Here is a 12,363-nt window from a genome sequence, read left to right on the forward strand (position 1 = left end):
TTAAACATGGCACTTTCTTAGTGGGATTTACCACTTGCTTTGTAGTTCATAGTAAAAGCAATTGGTATCTCGGCATTTTCAAAGGACAAAATAATAGCTAATAATATTCTGGCAAGACCGTTTCCTTCGACAGCTAAGTTCACGCTGTATTAATATATGTTCCTTTCATCTTTGTATTAAATGAAGCAGAATGTGTCCAAAAGACAACGTCTGGCCGATGCTGCAGTATACCTTTCACTTACAAAGGAGTAACATACCATTACTGTACCAAAACTGATCACAACAAGTTGTGGTGTTCGCTGGACGCTGTCTACAACGGAGCCTGGGAAAATTGTGGTAAGCATTGGAATAATGTTAGGATTAACAAAACACCTAAAAATAATTATCTGCAAGAATCAAAAGAAATCCGCAAAGAGCAGCTAGAATGTAAAATCTCCAACTTGCTCAAAATCCTTTTACTTTTTGGGCAGATAGAGATATTGATGGCTGTGTGATTTATTTTTTAAAAACAACAAAATTGATATTTCGCCCTAAAATGGGAAAAATCATTTTCAGCGTCAGGTACGATATGCGATTAGTATCTGTCAGTTTAAAATTTTATTATTCACTGTAAGTCTTGTGGTCAACGTAACAGCATAGTGATCATTTTAATATTTTCTACATTGTATTTTGCCAAAAACAGTCTCCACAGCACTTCCTCATGTCGACTCGCGATGACTGTAACCAAATGAATTAAGAATAATCAGTACATAGCTGTATCCTAGATCATTTATACTGGGATATCTTGACTGAGATAACTAAATTGCAGCAACATTTTGAAATAAAAACAAATGTACCATATTGAAAACTTGCATTAGCTCTTAAAACTTGGGATTGCCATGTAGCTTTCTAAGTAGTCTGACTTGCATTATGTCATTAAGTATTCTGTTTTGGTCTATTCTATTCTAAATTCAATATCGTAAACTGAAGCAGGCTGTAGCTTTCCTTTTTTGATAACTACAGTGTAGGTGAATAAATTTAGTTCTTGAGAAATATAGCAAAGTTGACGCCAAGCCCATGGTCTGTCAAAATACCAGTTGGTAATTTAGCATTTGCTTTAAACATTTTGGATGGTTCTGGTATATAATTTATCTTTGCACATTTGATAATACAAAGCTAGTTTCCCTTTGTCCTCTTGTTGAAGATGCCTCTAGGTGGATTTACATTTTTGTGTAATACACATAAAAAGCTTATTATTTATTGATTTAAGCCTATTTGAAGTCTCCCACTACTAGCAACATTGAAAGGAAAACAAGTATAAAGAAGTGGGAGATCAAAAATAATCAACCATAGATGAGTGAACAATAACATCCAAGAGTAGTAAATTTACGTTTGAGATAACAATTCACTGTAAATGAGATGATATCTCAGTTTAATTTACTAGTGTCCAAAGCAGGATCCAAAAATGAGGTTCTTAATAGGTTATGTTCTATATTTGCAATATTTGTTAATTTTTTTTTCAAGGAATTTCGTCATAACATTGTCAAATTATGTCTACGGATCCACAGCTACTTTGAGAATGTTATGACGAAATTCATGATCAGTAACGGGACAGATGGATGAAAAACTGACGTCAAATTGTTAAACAATGCCCCAATTACCTCAACTGTGCTAAATGCATTTGATACTTGAGTACGTTTTTTTGGTTTCCTTGTTTCTTTGTTTCTTTTAATCATTAGCGAACGGAAAGTGGAGCCAGTGGTCGTCATGGCAACCATGCAGTGTGACGTGTGGAGTGGGAAACAGAACACGTACCCGAGCATGCTCTAATCCAGCGCCAAAATGGAGAAATGATTGCCCTGGGACAAATTTGTCCACAGAGAGCTGTAGTTTGCAGAAATGTATTGGTAAATGTCCCTATTTGAGAGCTTTTTTTTTCTCTCCTGAAATTGATCCTGGTTTACTTTGATACTCTAGTGTGTTTCTTGCTTCTCGTTTCTGGTAGCTGAGGTAGTGTTTCTGAGTCTTAAGAATACAATGAAACCTCTTACGAGCCCATCACTAGGAGCCTACAACTCCCATACTAAGCCTATGTCACGGCATTTTTACAGACCGGTCTATTTTTATGCTTCTTTTCCCGCAAAATAGGTCAGTTCCGGTCACGAGCCCCTATCGGTAAGGAAAAAAAAAGGCGACTTCATTGTTTCAAAATTATTTCGGTAAAATGATGACGTCAGTAAAAAATTAAGTCCGTGCTTGTGATTGGCCACTGAGGTTCCTAGGGGGGTCTGAATTCGCCTTAACTTCAAGCTTAAAATAGATCGGACTGTGCAAACGCCGTGACAGGAACATGGGGTAGTTTCACGCTCCTAGTGACGGACCCCGAAGCTCTTTAATACGGTCACAAATAGGGCCAGAGCTGAGCGTTCGTACTATGTAGTTAACAAACAAAGAAGCCTCGACTGTGCTCAGTTCTGTTGTAAAGCACGCAGGAAGCGGTAGAGCACTAAAGAAGTGTAGGGGAAAACACGAGACGTAGTCGAGTGTTTTTCTCTACTTCTTGAGTGCTGTACCGCGTCCTAAGTGCTTTACAACAGAACAGAGCACAGTCAAGGCTTCTTTATTTGTTTTATGATAAAGAATTCGGTAATTTCTCCACACATTCGGCTGCATTTTCAGCCATGCACTGTTCTCTGATAAAGCACGCTGAAATAAGCCAATCACAATCCTTGTTAGAATTCTTCAAATAATTTGATTAGTTAACGAAGCGCCAGCTGTCAATCACCAGCTGGACTTCAGCTAAGCTTTCAGTTTTGAGTAGTTTGAGCGGCTTTCGAGAGAAGAACGGTGCCTTCAAAGTTCGCTTTTAAGTTAATTTATAAATACGGATCTAAAGGCAGGTAAAGGTTCATAGTCCAGAGGAATCCGGCCATATTGTGGCCCATGAATACGTGCACTTTTCCAGTGGAAAAGTGGATGAAAATGCGAAATGCCGAGTTGAATTTGAAAGGAGCTACAGTTATTTACGGCTTGTAGCCGCATGCAGCAAGATTACCCGAACTAGCGTAAAAGTTAGAAAGACTAAACGGCTCCCACTGGTTCTACTCCGAGCACAGAAGAGAATATCAGAGCAAGCTTTGCACACTGACCACTCGTCGTTTCACTTCGCTGAGATGACCGGAGAACGAGCGTTACTACACTGCATGTGAGTGTTGTTTCAGCAATTGAGCATTTTTACAAAAATAAAGCCTCTCATCATAAACAGAGACAGTTCGATTGTTGTTTTCTGTCGTTGTTTTACGTCTTAAGTATAATTTCTGCCTTCGCAACAAAGATATTGTCTTTCATCGAAGCACTGTACGACCCTACCTTACTCTAAAAGCTGCTAAATGCGTGTATAATTGTTTAGTTCAGCCGATTTTTGATTACACTAACACGGTATGGGATGGGCTGTCAATCGGTTGCAGTAACAGCTTGCAACGTCTGCAAAACAGAGCAGCACGCATTATACAAAGGAGGGCAACAACCGAAGGATCTTTTAAAATGTTAGGGTGGGTGGATTTGGAAACCCAAAGAAAAGCCCACAAATGCATTTTAGTTTTTAAATGTTTAAATAATTTAGCTCCTCCATATTTGTCGGATTATTTTATTAGAAATTGCAACGTTCATTCTTACAACACGAGGACAAGGAACGACATGCACTTGCCGAAACCCAAGTTAACGCTAGGGAAAAGGACTTTCAGATACTCTGGTGCGCTTCATTTTAATAATTTACCCACTACAATAAAAGAAGCAACATCGCTCCCCATTTTTAAAAATCTTCTTAGACTTTATTTTAGAGAGTAGTTTTTATTTTTAATTTTTTATAATTGTAAACGTTAATCTCTATGTATAGAAATTGAATGTAGTCTTAATTTACGCAGGGCCCCTTTTGATACCAGCCAAGTGCTGATTGGGCCACCCTGCCTAAATAAAGTTGACCTTGACCTTGACCTTGACTGTAGGTTAAGAATTTGTTTATTTCGCTACGTGTTTTGTCGGCGGGAATCTAGCAAAACTTGTTATTTTGGTACAGTTTTAGCACCACTGTTGCTAACAATGGTCTCTATGAGCCATCTTTCTTTCATCTTTAATCTTTAATCTTTAATCTTTAATCATTATTTATACACGGTAAAACATCAGGTACAAAAAAATTTACATAATGGTGACTAAAAATCCAAATCCTAACATTATATTAACTTACATTAATATGCCACTTAACAAAGACTTAAGAAAAATCCATATTTGCTTCAGACAAGCAGCTCGTTTCCATTGCGTTTGTCTGAGTCACAGGGGATGCTTAATTTGGGTCAAATTTGTCAAGATTACCAAGCAAAAATTTGAAAGCCAGCTTGCCGTCATAGACCCGTGCTCTGTTCTCTGATAAAGCACGCCGTTTCAGCCAATCAGAGCGTGCGTTATATGGAAACTTTATTATAAATACTCATAAGGAGAGTTTTGCCTGTATATTGTTTATGTGCTTGTCAAAGTGTTGTTAGGGTGTACAGCAATATGAATGTAGAAGCAAAAGCGTTTGTAATTCTTTTAGCATAAATATTGTTGCCACAGTAACCAGTTCAGAATTCATATTGTTTTCTGACAAAGCAAACTGTCATTAATTAATGATAATGCATGATGAGCTCCTCCTCTTATAAACAATAATAGTCTATTAAATATTGTACCATAGTAAAATAAAAGATGCAACGCTAAAATAATAATAATAGTAATAATAACAACAGTAATGATACTACTACTACTACTACTACTACTACTACTAATAATAATTGAGCCTAGTGCGCCAGTTATTTCAAAATCGGACGAGCGCGAAGCGCGAGACCGATTACAAATTACAAGCACGATTACTTCCTGAATTGTACGACTCGAGGTCCAATTACTAATTAATCGCATATATAACAAATTTCGAAATTAAAAAAGTCTTTTGAAAACTTCTTTTGAGAAAAAGAGGGAATAGGGCATTCCATAACTATAGGAAATACTAAGAAGAAATTCATCAAAGCGGGTAATTGACGTGCGATTCACGTGGTTATCCCATTACAGGTATCCAATTACAAAAAGTTCAAACTGGAAACCTGTAATTAGACACCCGCGTGATAGCGCGCCGATTACATGACAAATAGGCGCGCGGAGAACCAATTACGATCGAAAATTTGTTGTAGATACGATGATGATGATGATGATGATAATAATAATAATAATAGTAATAAGAATCATGATAACAATAATAGTAGTGAAAACAACAAGTTAAATCAGACCTGTTTGTGTTATAAAATATATATATATATATATATATAAGGTAAAATACTCCTGTCAAAAAATTAAATTCATTGTCATTATGGCGTTGTTCTATTTCCCTCTTTATTGTATCTAACCTCCGCAGGTGGAAATGAAACTTCTGATGATCAGAGCACGGGGGAATCCTCTTTGCCACTGGTAGCGAAGATTGTGGGCAGCTCGCTTTTGGCTTTGCTATGTTTAAGTGGAGTGTTATGGTTTGCTTTGAGATATCTTAGAAAGAGTCGGTGAGTATGAAGAATACTCTTTGTCTCCTTTAGATTGCAATGCTAAGAAAAAGTTAATGAATTTACAGGGCTGCATAATCTGTAATATGATTTATTAACACATGTTCAGGGGACGGAAGACGGTTACCTACCATTGTTTCTTGCACGTAAGAAGTTCATTTGAGTGAGGTGTAAAGCAAGCCATAGTGCAATGAACAGTACAGTAGTTGCGGTCTAGATCACACAGGTAATACCAGTTGCTAATAAAAAAAAAGCAAAAATGAATATTGATCCAATTCTCGTGCTACAATTTGACTTTTTTCAAAATATTACAGACGACAGAGAAGGTTCATTTACATTACAATATACATCGACTTTAACAGTTTTTATATCGAACAACCGCGATTTTAAGACATTTTTTATATTATTTCTAAGATTTTGTGATATTGTGTTCTTCTCGTTATTTCAACACATTCCCAGCCTCGGCATTTAAAATTTCTCAGAAGGATACCCAAAGAAATTTCAAGGACGTATTCTTTAGATGATGTTATCTTAGGAAGGCTTGAGCTCTTGATTCTTATATGGATATTTTTCAGATCTAAGTCACAACTCCTGGATCCTTGGGAAGTCCTTTTTGATGACATCTCCTTGCATAGAATCATCGGAGAAGGAGCGTTTGGGAAAGTATACAGGGGCGAGCTTCTAAAAGAACTCATGGAGGTTGGAAAAGGAAGGAAATCTTTGCAGCGTAAAACGGACAAGGAACAACAGCAAACGAATAAGGGCCTGACCGTTGCTGTGAAAATGTTACAAAGTAAGATTTGCTTTTGTCAGCTTTTTAGAACCTATAAATATAACTGTATATAGCTTTTTATTCTCTCCTCTAAAGAGGTTTCCGACGTGTTCGCGTGCAGGCGCGGGTGTACAAGGTATAGCTATTAGTTCCGGCAAAGCTCCCTCTCATCTATGTGGCTAGACAACTCGCAGTATATACGCATGTCAAAATCGTCTGATATACGTTTCTGAAACTTCCTATAAGCTTGGTTTTCGGTTTTTCCTCCATTCTTGTTTGCTTAAACGATCTTCAGATGAGTAGTCACTGCAAGTTTTGTTTTTGGTCTACTAGATGGCGCCACAGAAGAACAAATTCAAGAATTCCTCGAGGAAATACAGCTCATGAAACAAATCGGGTATTACCTGAACATATTGAATTTATTGGCCTGCTGTACTATGACAAGTCCCATGTTCCTTGTAGTGGAGTTCGCAAAGAATGGCGATTTACTTCACTACCTCAGGAAAAGAAGAGAGCAGGTGCAATAAGATAACTGAAAATCTCACCTCCTTGTTGGTAAAAAGACCTACTGAGCAACTCTTTGTATTGTTCTTATTCGAACACGAGTAAATGAGAAAGATAAGGCACGAAGATCCCTCAGACTGTGCTTCAAATTGTTTTGAGCTTCCTTTTCCATCTGATTGTTTAATCATAGTTTTTTTTTTCTTTTTTTTTTGAGAGGGGGGGGGGAACATGAAAACATTTTAGAAACAGTTTATATCTCTGAGCTTGTTATACAGCAAGATTTATAAATATGAATTTCAAGATAACTTCTCGCCAGTATAACATAGAAAGGTTGCCGTAAATTATATAATTTGCCTTTACCCATTTATTTAAGCGCATGGAGAGAGCTAGACATTGCGAAAGTACAGACTCTTGCATGTCGAAGAGATCGCCTCACACGCCATAGAGCTTAATTCTTTTACATTGTTTTACTTTTAAGATCAAACAAGCTTTTGAAGCGACAGCAGAAGCAGCACCCCTCAACTCCAGATATCAAAACAAAGAGGTCATAAAAGAAGTGAGCTTATATGAGGTAAAGTATACATTTTTGACTCATTGTATTCGCTTTAATTTGCACCTTCTGCAGAGAAGAGAGACGGAGGTGGTAATTGGTTAGGGCGCTGGACTCAAATTATATAATCCACTGAATGTTTGAGATTTTAGACCTTGTGCTTGGGCTTGATGACTATCCAAATGCTGGATTTGAGATCGACCCTTGTCGGCTCGATATTTGCAATCAGTGAAACTCGCAAGACTAGACGTTTCTCGGCTGTTTAAAAACTGGAAGTTCGTTTCATTTGGAAACTACTTTGATTGCATGCATTTATTTAGACGAAATAGGCAGCCACACTGAGTTTACAGGGGGACTACAGTTAATAAAAGAAAAAGCGGTCTTTAAATAAGTGTTTGTTCCCTTTTCAGTGCACCAGCGACAAAAACCGATGTGAAACAATCGCTCATCGGAGTATTCGGGATAACAATGGACCAGAAAGGGAATTCATGACTAACAGAGACAACTTACATGACGATGATATTCTCACACCCGCTGACCTCATGACGTTCGCATGGCAGATAGCGAAGGGAATGGTATGATTGAAATGATTGTAGAGATAAATGTGTTTGCAAATTGCAATATTTAGATTGATACTTTGACCGTCCTATATTACACGTAGGGGCCAAACCACCCCCCTAATGTTTCATAAAGGCTATATTTGCTTGGTTTATATATTTCTGAACCAAGTTTGGCAGATGAGCTTTCTTTGTTCTCCAATTTATTTTAATGTGGAAGCTGTGACAGAATGTCAGATTATGACGTCATCATTGATGACGTCACCGAAACGTGCTATACTTTTTTGTAAAATCTGATGTAAAGATTATGTCATTGGAAAGGCCTTGATTTGAGGGGTAAAATGCCGGAAACCGTTTTTTGCTATGATGATTATTTTTTGAGATATGGTACATTAAATATTTTTTTTGGTGTCTCCCCGGAATTTGCTTAACCATACTGTCCTTCTTAAGTCAGTCTCTCTGGTTTATTTTTTTTCAGTTTTATTCTAGGAAGGCTAATAATCTAGAAAAATAGAAAGCTTGATGTTGTGAAAAATCGTATGGTTTTAGAAATTTGATTTTCGGCTTTGTTAGGATGGTATTAACAGTAAAAAAACGGGTGACGTCACAGGTTATGACGTAACAAAACTAATTTTAACGCAATAACACTAGAGGGATAATTTTTTATTCCAATTTTCTTCTTTATTTTTGCTTTAGTCATCTGGCACATCACATGTGCAACATAGCTGCATTTGCTGGAACAAAACTACGGCTCCAGTTTGGGGATTTTTGTCAAGGGGGGAACCCATATTTTGCAGAGTTATTTTTCATATTTAAAAATGCCATATTTCATTCAATTTTTGTGATATGGACAAAATTTTTTCAGGTTTCAACTCCCCTTGATGTGCTCTTTCGAACAAATTGTAAAAAATATGCATATTAAAAACTTCAAAAGTGGCAAAAAACATGACGTCATCACTGCGACGTCACAACTTTGACATTTACTGACATTTTTCACGTAAATATAATTGGCAATAGGTCTCCTGCTCATCTGCCAAGTTTGGTGTAGAAAGAGTCAACACTTTTTAAGTAATGCGAAATAATGTGAAATATCCAAGAACTGACGAAACATTTGGGGGGTGGTTTGGCCCCTACGTGTTAACATATCGCTGGTTCAAGTTCCCGCTGAAAGATATAGCTTTCATTAACAATTTCTGTAGCAGTGACCAAAACGCCCCTTTCTTATTTCACATAGGAGTTTTTGTCAGGTGAAGGATTCGTCCATCGTGATCTAGCGGCGAGAAATGTTCTCGTTTCTGAAGGCAAGCTGGTGAAGACAGCCGACTTTGGATTGTCGCGTAACGTGTACGTTGCGAAAGTGTACCATGCTACAAAGACCAGAAAATTGCCAATCAAATGGATGTCACCGGAAGCAATTCATGATCAAGTATTCACGACAGAGAGCGACGTGTAAGTTAAAAATATCACGTGAGAGGAGTCGGCGAGGTTTCTAATAAGCGGTTAAGCAAATCCAAGTTAACCGCTGTTTAGGGAAATCTAGTGATTTGTACAGGTGCTCAAACAAAATTAGTTTTGGTTCGCAGTTAATCTTTGTGAATAATTTGGGGACAAAAGTTTGCTTCAGGCAAATTTTTCAATTTAGGTAAGGTGCTTAGCTTAATGTATGGTACTCATTTTCTTTTCTGCTTGGAGTTGTTTACCAATAACCATAAATCTTATAGTGTCATGATGTCATTCATATCAACAGGTGGTCGAAGGGCATTCTACTTTGGGAGATTTTAACAATCGGTGAGTAGCATTTCCACTTTCGCCTTGCCAGTTTGGAAGATATATCCTTTTGGCTTCCTAGCTAAGTTGATAGAGTATGACATCTAATTTTTCCTTCTTCTTTGTTTCTAGGTGGGAGTCCATACCCTACCATAAGTAATCATGAACTTCTGAGGGCTCTTAAATCTGGATACAGAATGGACAAACCACAGATGTGCTCCGATGAGATGTAAGCTTTCTTTTTATCTCGCCTCGTTCTGTTCATGAAATGATAACTGACACTTACCACTCATTCTCCCATCCAGGTATGAACTGATGCGACAGTGTTGGAAAGAAAACCCGGCTGAACGTCCTTCATTTACTGTCATCCGGAAGCAACTTGAACGGATGATGTTAAAGCATTGTCCTTATTTGGATATGGCTGACGCAAACTATAGTTACGCACCCTGTTATGACGTTGACACTGACAAAGGAACGGAACTCGAAAATACTGCCGTGTAACTTACGTGCTGATTTGAGTGTAAGATTTTTCGACATGATGAGAAGTTGGCATTTTGTATATACTTTTCTCAGCAGCACAAGTAAATTGATACTTTTAATAGAATAAAATAGGGGGTTCGGTTTTTGAGTTTTCGTTCTAGACATATCAAGATTACTTCAAATTCAGTACAGTAAAAATCCCGACCCAAGAACCTAGAATTTTCCAGGTCACGCTGAACAGGTTCTTATCTTTTAGGGCAGTTTTTCACAATTCAGGCTGATTAGGTTCTTAATAGGTTCTTACTTTCCAGAGGAACACCGATACATTTCTATATTTTATTTCATAAGATTATAGATTTTAAATTGTCTTTATTGCACCGTAGCTTTATGGGAAACATATTTCTAGTAAAAATCCAAAAAAAAAAAAAAGTAAATCAAAGAAAACTGATGCAGAATAACTTTTTGTCAGAAGTTTCACACTGAGTTAAAATCCAGAATTTAGACCATCAATATTGGAGTGATTTTTTTTTTGTATACGAAGCTACTTTTCTTGGCCATGCTGAACAGGCTCTTATATTTCTGAGTATTTAAATGCCAAATTTCAGTCTGTAGGCTATTAAATCACTAGGTTCTTATTTGCGGGTTTTTACTGGTCCCCAACTTGCTCTGCAAGGTGATAATACGCCATCTTGAATACACCATCCTGGAATTTATCACTCTCTTAGGGTGTCAGGAAAGGTATATTGGTAAAGTATGTGTACGAGCCAAGTGGCCCATCAGGCCGGAGCTTATCCCGGTTTCCGTAGCATGAAGAGACTAGGAGTATTTCTGCTCCCCCTGGATGGGATGCTAGTCCACCGCAGGGTTACCCCCAGCATTAAGTTCGCCGGTACCCATTTATACACCTGGGTAGAGAGAGGCACTGTGAGAGACTAAAGTGTCTTGCCCAAGTACACAACACAATGTCCCCGGCCAGGGCACGAACCAGGACCGCTCGATCCGGAGAGGAGCATTACCAATGAGGCCACTGCGCCTCCCAAAGATATAATAATAGAATGTAAAAAACACATGAATAACCAGTATTTGTATTAGTTCTTCATTTTACTCCTCTCAGTCTATCTTTATTTCACTTTGTATTGATTAAAGAAGTTAATTCTCGCGCAAAGTAACAGTAGGATGCTTTCATTCATTTCTAGCTGTTATTGTCTCCAGAAAGGATTTAAATCTCCTCTCTTGCGGGGGCTTCTGCCTTTATAACTTTTAAAACTAGCTAATCAATTTTAAATAATGAGGTTTGAACATATAACAGGCAAACTTCCATTAAGCCACCATCCTTAGAGAACTAGTAATATTGGCCATGGCCACTCAATATCCACTTGTCAAATTTTTTTCTTTTTATTTCCGCTCTCAAGTAAGATCTCAAAAGCGCGTCGACGGTAACACCTCAGTATCTTTGAGAAATGAACGACTAAAATATTAATGTCTTTGATACTGGACGTCTTGTAGTCGGTTAAACAAACAATTCACCAGCATATTGCATTATTGTTGATAGCTGTCCACTCAGCCAGCCGACCCAAATTAAGAAATCGTTTTCCCGATATCACCTGTTTTAAAACAACGAACCACAGGAAGTTTGTTTTTGTTAAAAATATTCGATGTGTAGCCAGGCATGTCAAAGATTTTGGTAAAAAGAAATAAGAAGTTGACACCAGCTAAAAATATATACTGGACGTTTCGGCTACCACTGTTGCCTTCTTCAACAAAGATAAAAATGCAAATGTCTTACGGCGTCCTGCTTGCTATATGTAGACAATGTGTGATAAAACTAACTCACGCTCCGAAGGAGTGTAACAATAGTCTCTAGGGTATTCTTAATGACTCTAAAAATTCTTAACATTATTGTTAATGTCTGGAAGCGCTTTGTGTTCGTTTTTAACAATAGCTTTCCTATCCCGCATGGAATGCCAAGCTTCAACTAAGGATTAGTCTTTGTCGCCATGCCAATGACCTGTCAACAGTTTCAACACTGTCCAAATCTATTTTGTGATTGTGAAGCGTATGGTATCCATATGCTTCACAATCACCTATAGATTTGGAGAGCGTTGAATTTTCTGCCAAAATCTTTAAGTTCGTTTTTGGTTTGCTGCAATAATTTGTGTGACGAGTATAGAGTAT

At 37.6% G+C, this 12,363-nt stretch overlaps 1 protein-coding gene across 1 annotated transcript; it reads left to right on the plus strand.

Moving 5' to 3' along the window:
* The first annotated feature begins 6,205 nt into the window (after positions 1-6,205).
* Positions 6,206-10,882, plus strand: LOC145469454 (fibroblast growth factor receptor 1-like). Its single transcript, XM_081453174.1, has 8 exons — positions 6,206-6,351; positions 6,664-6,848; positions 7,313-7,405; positions 7,795-7,959; positions 9,176-9,390; positions 9,689-9,729; positions 9,841-9,937; positions 10,014-10,882. Exons 1-8 carry the CDS (start codon positions 6,252-6,254, stop codon positions 10,207-10,209), a joined length of 1,092 nt encoding a protein of 363 aa, XP_081309300.1. The 5' UTR covers positions 6,206-6,251; the 3' UTR covers positions 10,210-10,882.
* Positions 10,883-12,363: the final 1,481 nt, after the last annotated feature.

This window comes from Orbicella franksi, chromosome 15, assembly GCF_964199315.1.
Source record: "Orbicella franksi chromosome 15, jaOrbFran1.1, whole genome shotgun sequence".
Taxonomy (NCBI): Eukaryota; Metazoa; Cnidaria; class Anthozoa; order Scleractinia; family Merulinidae; genus Orbicella; species Orbicella franksi.